The sequence below is a fragment of the Sebastes fasciatus genome, chromosome 16 (genome assembly GCF_043250625.1).
Source record: "Sebastes fasciatus isolate fSebFas1 chromosome 16, fSebFas1.pri, whole genome shotgun sequence".
NCBI lineage: Eukaryota > Metazoa > Chordata > Actinopteri > Perciformes > Sebastidae > Sebastes > Sebastes fasciatus.
The window spans coordinates 31621295-31634001 of record NC_133810.1 but is presented as its reverse complement, the minus strand read 5'-3'; the positions used below and the strand labels follow the sequence as shown (position 1 = coordinate 31634001).

Sequence of the window (12707 nt, the reverse complement as noted above, 5' to 3'; positions counted from 1 at the left end):
AAAAAGTCATAACTTTACGAGAAAAAAGTCGTAATATTACGAGAAAAAAGTCATAACTTTACGAGAATAAAGTCATAACTTTATGAGAAAAACATTTGTAATATTACGAGAACAAAGTCATAACTTTACGAGAAAAAAGTCGGAAATTTACGGGAATAAAGTCGTAATATTTCGAGAATAAAGTCGTAACTTTAAGAGATAAAAAAAGTCGTAATATTACGAGAAAAAAGTCGTAATATTACGAGATAAAAGTCGAAATATTACGAGAATAAAGTCGTAATATTTTGAGAATAAAGTCGTAACTTTAAGAGATAAAAATAGTCGTAATATTACGAGAAAAAATCGTAACTTTAAGAGATAAAAAAAGTCGTAATATTATGAGGAAAAAGTCGTAATATTACGAGAATAAAGTCAGAACTTTACGAGAAAAAATCGTAACTTTAAGAGATAAAAAAAGTCGTAATATTACGAGAATAAAGTCGTTATATTCTGAGAATAAAGTCGTAACTCTAAGAGAAAAAAGTCGTAATATTACGAGAATAAAGTCATAACTTTATGAGATAAAAAGTCGTAATATTGTATACATAATATTATGTATATGAAAACAGTCACGTTTGCAAAATGTCTTTCGGAATTCCGAGTTTTCCGAGGAGCTCTTGAAGTGCTCCTACGTCTGAGACGTGGTGCGTTCAGGCTCCAGGCGGTGTGAGTAGAAAAGCGGAGCTCCTCCACTCCTCTCGAGGTCTGGAGACCCCTGAACGCGTCTCTCAGTGTCGGGATGGACTTCGTGCTGAGCGGAGCGGCGGCCTGCGGAGCCTGCCTGTTCACCAACCCGCTGGAGGTGGTGAAGACCCGGATGCAGCTGCAGGGAGAGCTGCAGAGCCGCGGCTCGTACCGGGTCCACTACCGCAACGTGTTCCACGCCTTCTACACCATCGGGAAGGTGGACGGATTGGCCGCGCTGCAGAGGGGGCTGGCTCCGGGGCTGCTCTACCAGTTCTGTATGAACGGAGTCCGGCTCGGATCCTTCTCCGTCATCGAGTCCTCCGGATACATCCACACCGACGGCCGGGTCAGCGCGGCCAAGACCACCGCGGCCGGGGCCGGGGCTGGGGTGGTGGGGGCCGTGATGGGGAGTCCCATCTACCTGGTCAGTTAAAGAGCTACCTGAGTCTACCTGGTCAGTTAAAGAGCTACCTGAGTCTACCTGGGTCTACCTAGTCAGTCAGTAGTTACCTGAGGAGACAGAGTTAATGTACTACGGACTATTAGGGCCACATTGAGGGAAAAACATCTGAGATTTACACAATAAAGTCAGAAAATTACGAGAAAAAAAGTCATAACTTTACGACAAAAAAGTCGTAATATTAAGAGAAAAAAGTTGAAACTTTACGACAAAAAAGTCGTAACTTTATGAGAAAAAAAGTCGTAATATTACGAGAATAAAGTTGAAACTTTACGAGAAAAAAGTTGTAATATTACGAGAATAAAGTCGACAAAAAAGTCGTAATATTAAGAGGAAAAAAGTCGGAACTTTACGAGAAAAAAAGTCGTAATATTACGAGAATAAAGTCGTAACTTTATGAGAAAAAAAGTCGTAATATTACGAGAATAAAGTCGTAACTTTACGAGAAAAAAAGTCGTAACTTTACGAGAAAAAAAGTCGTAATATTAAGAGAAAAAAGTTGAAACTTTACGAGAAAAAAGTTGTAATATTACGAGAATAAAGTCGACAAAAAAGTCGTAATATTAAGAGGAAAAAAGTTGAAACTTTACGAGAAAAAAGTTGTAATATTACGAGAATAAAGTCGACAAAAAAGTCGTAATATTAAGAGGAAAAAAGTCGGAACTTTACGAGAAAAAAAGTCGTAATATTACGAGAATAAAGTCGTAACTTTATGAGAAAAAAAGTCGTAATATTACGAGAATAAAGTCGTAACTTTACGAGAAAAAAAGTCGTAACTTTACGAGAAAAAAAGTCGTAATATTACGAGAATAAAGTCATAACTTTACGACAAAAAAGTCGTAATATTAAGAGAAAAAAGTTGAAACTTTACGAGAAAAAAGTTGTAATATTACGAGAATAAAGTCGACAAAAAAGTCGTAATATTAAGAGGAAAAAAGTCGGAACTTTACGAGAAAAAAAGTCGTAATATTACGAGAATAAAGTCGTAACTTTACGAGAAAAAAAGTCGTAATATTACGAGAATAAAGTCATAACTTTACCAGAAAAAAGTCTTGGGCTAATCCTGCCCCGGTGACACTTTGTCCACGGCCCCGGGAAGCACCTTCGCCCCGAGCCTTTCCAAGCCGACCTAGAGCCGGTGGCGGCGCACCGCCTCGTATGCGGGACTCCCCAGCCTGCCGTGTGTCGCTCACACCCTCCAGCTGGCTGTTAACGAGGGTCTTTAGGCACAGAGAAGTTCTCGTATCGGTACTCGGTATCGGAGAGTACGCAAATGTAAGTACTTGTACTCGGTCTGGTATCGGTGCATCCCTAGTCTAAATATTGTGTATTTGCGACATCACAAATGGACAGAAATCCTGATGGCTTGTTTCAAACGCACAGTTTCTGAATACGGGCTGTTGTGTATTTCTCCGTATATTGAACGTTTCAATACTTTCACAGTATTTATATATCACTCAAACCTGCTTTATGCTACAACAGACACGACTAACTCACTTTTTATAATATGGGACCTTTAAGGTTTATCAGGTGTGACATTTCCAGATAACATTGTCTCCATTGATTGACAGATAAAGACTCACATGCAGAGTCAGTCTACCTCCTCTATTGCAGTTGGACATCAGTATAATCACAAGGTATGTTATACTACAACCCTTCAGATTGTATTCAGTATGAGTGGCAGGTTAGATCAACATGTTCTTCCTCTTCCTACCAGGGGATGATCCCCGCTCTGACAGCCATCTACAAGCAGCACGGCATTCTGGGACTGTGGAGAGGCTCTAGTGCCGCTGTACCGAGGGTCAGCGTGGGGTCGGCTGCACAACTCTCCACCTTCTCCTCCTCCAAGGAGCTCGTGATTGACTTAGAGGTAAGACTGTTTTACTGCTACCTAAGAGGGTGAGCTGAGGCTTAATCTCAACATGAAGGTCATCTAAGTAAGGGCTGCACAATTAATCAAACATTAATCACAATTACCACAATTAAATGAGCATGATCGTACGACGGAGTATTAGGGCCACATTGAGGGGGGAAAAAGTTGTAATATTATGAGAATAAAGTCATAACTTTACGAGAATAAAGTCGTAATAGTACGAGAATAAAGTCATAACTTCACGAGAATAAAGTCGTAATAGTACGAGAATAAAGTCATAAATATACGGGAAAAAAGTTGTAATATTACGAGAAAAAAGTCATAACTTTACGAGAAAAAAAGTCGTAATATTGCGAGAATAAAGTCGTAATATTACGAGAATAAAGTCATAACTTTACGAGAATAAAGTCGTAATATCACGAGAATAAAGTCATAACTTTACGAGAATAAAGTCGTAATATTGCGAGAATAAAGTCGTAATATTACGAGAATAAAGTCATAACTTTACGAGAATAAAGTCATAACTTTACGAGAATAAAGTCGTAATATCACGAGAATAAAGTCATAACTTTACGAGAATAAAGTCGTAATATTGCGAGAATAAAGTCGTAATATTACGAGAATAAAGTCATAACTTTACGAGAATAAAGTCGTAATATTACGAGAATAAAGTCATAGCTTTACGAGAATAAAGTCGTAACATCACGAGAATAAAGTCATAACTTTACGAGAATAAAGTCGTAATATCACGAGAATAAAGTCATAACTTTACGAGAATAAAGTCGTAATATTGCGAGAATAAAGTCGTAATATTACGAGAATAAAGTCATAACTTTACGAGAATAAAGTCGTAATATTACGAGAATAAAGTCGTAATATTACGAGAATAAAGTCGTAATATTACGAGAATAAAGTCATAACTTTACGAGAATAAAGTCGTAATATCACGAGAATAAAGTCATAACTTTACGAGAATAAAGTCGTAATATTGCGAGAATAAAGTCATAACTTTACGAGAATAAAGTCATAACTTTACGAGAATAAAGTCGTAATATTATGAGAATAAAGTCATAACTTTACGAGAATAAAGTCGTAATATCACGAGAATAAAGTCATAACTTTACGAGAATAAAGTCGTAATATTGCGAGAATAAAGTCATAACTTTACGAGAATAAAGTCATAACTTTACGAGAATAAAGTCGTAATATTGCGAGAATAAATTCGTAATATTACGAGAATAAAGTCATAACTTTACGAGAATAAAGTCGTAATATTACGAGAATAAAGTCATAACTTTACGAGAATAAAGTCGTAATATCACGAGAATAAAGTCATAACTTTACGAGAATAAAGTCGTAATATTGCGAGAATAAAGTCGTAATATTGCGAGAATAAAGTCGTAATATTACGAGAATAAAGTCATAACTTTACGAGAATAAAGTCGTAATATCACGAGAATAAAGTCATAACTTTACGAGAATAAAGTCGTAATATTGCGAGAATAAAGTCGTAATATTACGAGAATAAAGTCATAACTTTACGAGAATAAAGTCGTAATATTACGAGAATAAAGTCATAACTTTACGAGAATAAAGTCGTAATATCACGAGAATAAAGTCATAACTTTACGAGAATAAAGTCGTAATATTGCGAGAATAAAGTCATAACTTTACGAGAATAAAGTCATAACTTTACGAGAATAAAGTCGTAATATTGCGAGAATAAAGTCGTAATATTACGAGAATAAAGTCATAACTTTACGAGAATAAAGTCGTAATATTACGAGAATAAAGTCATAACTTTACGAGAATAAAGTCGTAATATCACGAGAATAAAGTCATAACTTTACGAGAATAAAGTCGTAATATTACGAGAATAAAGTCATAACTTTACGAGAATAAAGTCGTAATATCACGAGAATAAAGTCATAACTTTATGAGAAAAAAAGTCGTAATATGAGAATAAAGAGTTTGGCAGGAAACTTGAATAAATCCAGATGTTTGAAGGAGATGTTTTCACAGCAATATATAATAGAAAAAAAATTATGACCTGTTTAACTTCCTAACACTAGCTCTAAGCAGCGCATAATATATATAATTAAAGCTACTAATGCCAGGATTTTTTTAATCAAAGCAAATATTTAAATGAAAATATGATTTGCTAATCATTTGTGTTTTAGTGCAAGTAACCGCTATAGAAGACAATAACAAAGTAAAAGGAGAACATTTCTCCTTTTTGGCGGTTGGAATGTAGCACGACGTGGAAGTGAAAGCAGCGCTCTGTTTATTTAAAGAAAGATATTCAGAATTGAGTGGAAGCAGGCTGTCTGGAGGAATGTTGTTATCTCAGTCTTCCACCATGTGCATGTGCTCTTCTTCTATACCACCACACTGTTCAATAATAAACACGTCTGTTTTTGGGGGTCTGGCATATCTCACATAGAGCTGCTATGATCAGTCGACAACAAGTACGAATTCTGATTCACAAGTCCAAAATGTGCATCTTCTAATATGTTAAAACGAGTTGCTTTTCCTCAGCTTATATGATAGTAAGCTGAATATCTTTGGTTTAGGATATAACTGCTGATGTTATCTAGATTCTAGACTAAGTGATATATTGAGGAAATACTAGGCAGATGCATCGATCATGAGAATATTAATCACCAGTCGCAGGCTAGAGAAGAGATGATATGTAGCCGTGTACAGATTACAAAAGCTGTCATTGTGGCTCTGACAAAGCGTCAGGCGTTGCACTCTTCTGGAAGAGAAACTCGACACCTTTTATTGGCCCCCCCCCCCCCCGGCCTCAAAACACGGAGCTTACACAACTGACCCAGCTCTCGTTAAAACATATCTTTCATACTAAGAGTCAGAACTAAAATATGTCACTGGATTGTATATAAGCGTTCTGCAGAAATGCCCAGAACAGAATCCTGCTACATCCTGTCATTACACACCTTACGGTCTGGTGGTAACCTCACTCTATTGTCATTTCCTTCTCAAGGTGTTCCCAAAGGACAGCTGGTTGGTGGCCCTGAGCGCCGGCATGATCAGCAGCGTGGTGGTGGTGATGGCTATGACACCTTTTGATGTGGTGAGCACACGGCTCTACAACCAGCCCGTGGATCATTTGGGCAAGGTGAGGAGACAGACCGATGCGTTAAAGTTACACTTCTTTAGGTCAAACGAACCCCAGCAGTCTCTCAAACCAACCCCAGCAGTCTCTCAAACCAACCCCAGCAGTCTCTCAAACAAACCCCAGCAGTCTCTCTTCGCCCTGAAGGGGATTCTTTCACAACAATGACCCGCTATCTGTACATTATCCTTCTTATTACACAGCTACGTACTGAGGAAATCAATATTTTGACACAAAAACGGTCCTCCAGATTCTGACATCAGAGCTGCGGCCATAGCAACGGTCTGTTATACATAGCAACAGTCTGCTATACATAGCAACGGTCTGCTATACATAGCAACGGTCTGTTATACATAGCAACGGTCTGCTATACGTAGCAACGGTCTGCCATACGTAGCAACGGTCTGCTATACATAGCAACGGTCTGTTACACGTAGCAACAGTCTGTTATACATAACAGTCTGCTATACGTAGCAACGGTCTGTTATACATAGCAACGGTCTGCTATACGTAGCAACAGTCTGTTATACATAGCAACGGTCTGTTATACATAGCAACAGTCTGCTATACGTAGCAACGGTCTGCTATACGTAGCAACGGTCTGCTATACATAGCAACGGTCTGTTATACATAGCAACGGTCTGTTATACGTAGCAACGGTCTGCTATACGTAGCAACGGTCTGCTATACATAGCAACGGTCTGTTATACATAGCGACGGTCTGTTATACGTAACAACGGTCTGTTATACATAGCAACGGTCTGTTATACATAGCAACGGTCTGCTATACGTAGCAACGGTCTGCTATACGTAGCAACGGTCTGTTACACGTAGCAGACCGTTGCTACGTGTTGTGAATAAACAGTATTCAATGAAGTGGGCTAAATGTTCAGTTGTAAGTCAAAGCCACATGATGTCACTAGCCCTTATATATTAAAATAAATATAATATCAGATGACATGTTTAAGCTACGTTTGAGACGAATAATAATAATTGAGGTTGTTGTTCTGGATTTCTCCTCTAAAGTGTTATTGTGTAATTAATGTCCCTGTTAAACAGACCACACCTAGGTTATATCTCATTCTTATTAGTTATTATGAACATATCTACACCCTCAGACGTTGCTCTTGAGGAGCTGCAGTGTTTATTCTTTTACAAACTGAAACTTACACTCTACATTTACTACCACTGACAACTTTACTGCTAATTTCTCCAACACCCGTCTGCTCTGAGCGCTATGCCCACACTATGCTTCTCTCATGACAGAGGCATCAAACTGAGTCAACAACCTACAACTACAAGATTTGACCACGTTTGAAACACATGTACAGAAATAAAACACCCACGTATGTATTAAGGAAGTGGATCAGCTGACTGGCAGGAACTCCTCTTTCATTTTGAAACAACGGCCGATGGTGTAACGTTATCACTCCCTTTGACCGGTGGTGTAACTTCATCAGTCAGCAACTTTATCCCCCGGTCAGTCTCAGAGTGGGGGGGAAAGGTCACGCTGAGAGTGTGAGAGAGGAATGTAACGCAACATCAAACTATATATATCAACTAAAATATATCGCTATACCTTAAAAAGTTGATGTACCGCCCAGAAAGTGATGTCACTTAAAGGTGCTACTGTAACTACGGGATCGGGAGCATTTCTATTGCCTCTAAACGTGGCGACGGCGAGCTGCGGCTCGCAGCTGAACAGCGCTAAACAGTGCAAAACAACTGCGAAAGTGCTGACAGAGCTAACAGTGTTAGCCCGAGGATGGAACTGGAGGGTGGGATGGCGTTATCAGCTGTAACCGCAGTAGGAGAGCGGTGCAGATCGGGGACCATGAGCTAGCCAGTAGGGCTCGCTCACATGCACAAACATGCACTAAAAGCATGCAAAGCCGGCTCGGTTATGTCAACAAAAAACAACACACACACGAAGGGAGAGTGGCTTCATTCTCTGCTCAGGTAGGTAGGTTGGGGCGACAAGAGCACAAGTTTGAAGATGAAATAAATTCGGGGGTGTTAGTCGCTACCAGCATAAAACTCCTGAATCTCTGACCAAATTGTCGGTGGACGAGTTGCATTGTGGGTGATGTAGGCAGCAGGTTTTGACAAGGAAGTAGAATGCATGGAATAAAAGGATATCTGGTTATACTAACAGTCTTTGGTGAGTCCTGACATTGTTCTATGAAGTATATAAATGTTACAACGCTATAAACCGGGGGGGGACTCTCATCACTGATCAGGTCCAGGCTGACTCTCGTTGTCCTCGTCTTTCAGGGACAGCTCTATAAAGGATTCGCCGACTGCTTCTCTCAGACGCTGAGGAAGGAGGGCTTTATGGGACTCTACAAAGGATTGGGAGCCTCTTATTTCCGGATCGGACCACACACCATCCTGAGCTTGTTGTTCTGGGATGAACTGCGCAAGCTGTACCAGCAGTTCAGATAACACCGGCAGAAAATGGGTAACTCATTAAGAGCTGTGAGTGCTCTGAGGGCTAAATGAGTCCCCATTTAATGAGGTTAAGAAAAAACAGGAGATGAGAAAGAGGAAGGGCAAAGGGGACATTATACACTGCAATAGTAGAAGAAACTTAATATGTGCACAGGTATGATGATAACCTACATAGGATAATGCAATAGACCTCATATACTGTACGTCAAACATCACGGCTCTTTTATAAATCATAAACACCTCCGTTATGTCGTTCCAAAAGATATCAAAGAATCAGGACACACCGGACACGACTCTGACCCTTCAGGAGAAACAAAGCATCAAACCTTGTACCAACATTACCAACTCTTTTAATACGTAATGATTGGTGCAAATAGGGCAGGTGGCAGCTGAAGTTAACCCAGGTTATAGTCTAAACCGGTGTATTCAAAAAGGGTCATGACGCGGTGGAACGAAGCATGCAACGTGTTTTTAAAGAGACTACTGCCGTTAAAGTGAGACTAAAGCATTCACCTGTTTTATGACATAATGCAGCATAGAAACGAGTCTCTAAGGTAACAATTAGAACATTTTAACTCACCACACTGGCAGGAAGCGGGATCCACTAGATACGACTACCTCGACGCTCTTTAGGATTTTATTTCTGCACATTAATAGTTTGTAACTTTTGAGCGAGCAGACGGACATCCAGTTTGGTGCATCTTCATCGTCAGCATTGCTTTATGCATGTTTATTTTTAAAGGGATAGAATATAATAAATACAATTGTTACTGAACAGATTATCAGATTAGAGTCATTATATATATATATTATTATTATTATTATTATTACTCTCTGAGGTGTGAGCCAGATTTGGTGCTTTCTTCATAAAGTGCAATATGCTCTTCAAAATGTCAAAGCTTTAGTAATTATGAAACAATATTATTATAATTATTAGTTCCTCGTGACTTCAGTAGAACCTTAACAGCTTCCAACGTGTTTGTGATGACACGTGATAAATGAAATGTAGCTTTAAAGGGACTGTTTGTAACTTCTTACTCGTATAAATCACCGGGTCGGTGTCCCATGCGCGCTCGCATTCGCATATGCCAACAACAAAAGCCAACACTAGGATCAGCATTGATTCATGGAGAGACCTTGGTCTGGTCAGCTAACATTACTGCCAAGCAGCTGAAATATAGAGTGATATTGTGCTTTTAGCTGACGTGTGTCTCCTCACTGTGTTGAGTGATGCTCCTTCATGTCTATGTAGAGCGAGCACAAGCGCCAGCAACAGGACGCTGACTTTAGTTTACTTAACGGACACAGGTGAAGCTGTTAACAAGACATGATTCTTACAAACGGTCACTTTAAGAGCACACGTTTGTCCTCTTAACTTCCGTTAACACCAGAAAGTAGACGAATGCTACCTGAGAGTATTTAGTATTATGAAGTTGAAGTTTTGCTCTTCTGATTTTGCCATTTTTATACTTTCGAAGTAACTTTGTCTTCTCAATGTTCTGACGTCCATTTGTACTGTAAACGGTGAGGTTTGTTCTGAGTATTCTGGTGGACCAGTATATTTCATACACTGACAGAGCAATTATCGAAGTTAAGGTGGATCAAACAGACTATAATAGTCTTTCCCGTACTACATTATCAGACTATGAAAAGTTGTCTTTGTAATAATTGTTCAAGCTAGGGGTGGAACGGTTCACAAATTCACGGTTGGGTTCATATCACGGTTTTTGGTTGGGTTCGGTTTTTATTTATGTTACAGCGAGGAGGTCATGTTCTCATTTCAACATGCTTTTCATTTATTCGGCAAAAATAAGTTAACAAATGTTTGCCTTAACAAAAGTATGGCTTCCATAAGGAAGAGAGGGAACATTATAGCGCGGCTCCAGTAACGTTACATTAATCATATGCTGAAATCCAGCGTCCTCCACGACTGCATCAGGCTGCATATCTTTCACTATAAACCTCCCCGATGCTGTAGTTGTGTTTTTTACCCTGACTGAGTCTGAGTCTGAGTCTGAGTCAGAGTCAGAGTCTGCATGTAGAGGCTGTTTAAATGCTGCGGGGAGAAGGAGGAGTGTTGCCGCTAGCATCAACCACACGTGTTGCACAGTGCTCACACAGTCGCCGTTTTATCCACCACTTTTTTTCCGTAATTTCCATGGTAACACTAAATCCGTAATGCTCCCGTACAGCAGAGCCTAACGATGCTGGTGGATCCTCTAACTGGACTTTATCGTGTCTACTCGCCATTTCCTTAACTGACTGACATCCGTGAAGGGGGCTGCGTCACGCTTCATCAACTCGCAAAAATTGAGCCAATAGCAACGCACGACCGCGGCTTCAGTTACACTGCGCATGTGTTAAACCCCGTACCTCCGGACCCATGTCTGCACGTGTCCCGGCCTCCTTCCATAGGCCTTGATTTGTAGTGTGACAATAACTCACCATGAACAAATACACAATCGGCCGCATAATTTATTTCAAATTAACCAAACAATTCAGACACGACCCGAACCGTGACTAGAGAACCGTGACTAGAGAACCGTGACTAGAGAACCGTGACTAGAGAACCGTTCCATCCCTAGTTCAAGCACATCTAAACCAAAAGGATTCCTGTCAAACAAACTTTGTGCCAAACTGATGAAAAAGAAAATGCAGATTAGAAACCAGACGTGGTTAGAAGGATCAGCTTCATTCAGGGGTTAAAAACATTAACCGTTACGGTCGAGTCTAGAAGGTAACCCTAGAAGGTCGGGGGAATAGTTCATGTTGGCCATCGATCTCCAACAGTCAGGGAGTCCCGCCAGAGTGTTTGCAGATTTCAGATCAGATTTTATGGGTTATCTTCGAGACACGACCGCACGCCATGATGATAACGCCATTTTTGTTCAGGTCATTTTGTGCTGTGTGTGAATGTTAACGGTGGTCGACAGCGACTACAGATGGAATAGTTCTGATGATGATGTCAAACACACGCAAAATGCTGAATGTAGTTTTGATTCTTTTGTTTGGAAATTGCTCGATTCATTTGCAGATGGTTCCGATGTAAAGTCTCTGAGGACTTCATGTGATTCATGAGAGAGTTGAGGTGTATTAATGAATGTTACATGCTGCAGCAGCAGCTCGGTTACGTTTCATGAACGTGTTACAGAATGCACTTCCTGTTACGGGCAGACATTATTTCTATGCAATGGACTTGAAGAGCAAATAAATGATCAGACTTTTTATTGAGAGAAGTTGTGGTGCTACTTTGTTTCATGTGTGCTGAATTGATCTATCATATTACCCTCCACCTTTAGTGCCTTCCACTATCTTACTGGTATTATATGGAGGTTGTGGCTCGATGTTCATTTCCTCAAGTTTACAAGAATTCAATTAAACATCAAATTGACCAATTGATGACTGATTGAATTATTAGAGAACAGAATTTCTGATGCATTTCTGGAGGGACCCCGTCGTGCACCACTTTGACGGACTGTTCAGCATGCAGAAGGATTTGACAGGAAGGAAAGGTTTACTTTGGAAAAGGTAAACATACTAATACGGCTCGCAGCCGTATTAGTGCACAGTCGGCGGTGTTTGAACTGAACACCAACGTAAACAGGCTCATGGTAATTGGTTGCTTTAGGTCATTTGCTTTGCGTCCCTGGAGGCCTAGCGTGGCTGAAAATGAAATTATTCAAAGGACAATACAATTATTTTTTTATTTTTCACTGTAGCTCAGTGGGTAGAGCGGGTCGTCCTCTAACCACAAGGTTGTCGGTTTGATCCTAAAAATACTCCGGATGGGTTAAATGCAGAGGTCAGATTTCATGTATGTAGCTGTACATATATGACGGATATAATAAAGGTTTATTTTAAAGGTATTTTAAGTAAGAGGTATGCCATAAGAAGCCGTCTGTGCACCAGATGTAGTTCTAACAGTGGATAACTAACTGGCTCATTCAGAGAAAGTCAGTTGTGGATAAATGCAAACGTAAAATCACAGGTGGAAACGCAGGCGTCCGTGTTGTTTTATGTACACACGGATAACGTGTGAGCGACCGAGCCTGAGGCCTTTT

At 39.9% G+C, this 12707-nt stretch overlaps 1 protein-coding gene and 1 long non-coding RNA gene across 2 annotated transcripts; one reads left to right on the top strand and one right to left on the bottom strand.

Moving 5' to 3' along the window:
* Window positions 1-516: 516 nt before the first annotated feature.
* On the bottom strand, window positions 517-1380 carry LOC141752707 (uncharacterized). The gene is made up of 2 exons (XR_012590327.1): window positions 1208-1380; window positions 517-1177 (listed from the first exon to the last, which is right to left on the bottom strand). It is a non-coding gene; the product is annotated as an uncharacterized LOC141752707 (long non-coding RNA).
* slc25a35 (solute carrier family 25 member 35) lies at window positions 683-11882 on the top strand. Its single transcript, XM_074610831.1, has 5 exons — window positions 683-1150; window positions 2758-2823; window positions 2904-3056; window positions 6064-6198; window positions 8470-11882. The coding sequence occupies exons 1-5, from the start codon at window positions 779-781 to the stop codon at window positions 8638-8640; spliced, it is 897 nt and encodes a 298-aa protein (XP_074466932.1). The 5' UTR covers window positions 683-778; the 3' UTR covers window positions 8641-11882.
* The last annotated feature ends 825 nt before the right edge of the window (window positions 11883-12707 follow it).

Bases quoted from the DNA above. Each gene is read 5' to 3' on its own strand.
- slc25a35 (XM_074610831.1), top strand. From the start codon at position 779: ATGGACTTCGTGCTGAGCGGAGCGGCGGCCTGCGGAGCCTGCCTGTTC. The intron at 2,824-2,903 runs GTATGTTATACT...TCTTCCTACCAG, and splicing joins GACATCAGTATAATCACAAG to GGGATGATCCCCGCTCTGAC. The intron at 3,057-6,063 runs GTAAGACTGTTT...TTCCTTCTCAAG, and splicing joins AGCTCGTGATTGACTTAGAG to GTGTTCCCAAAGGACAGCTG.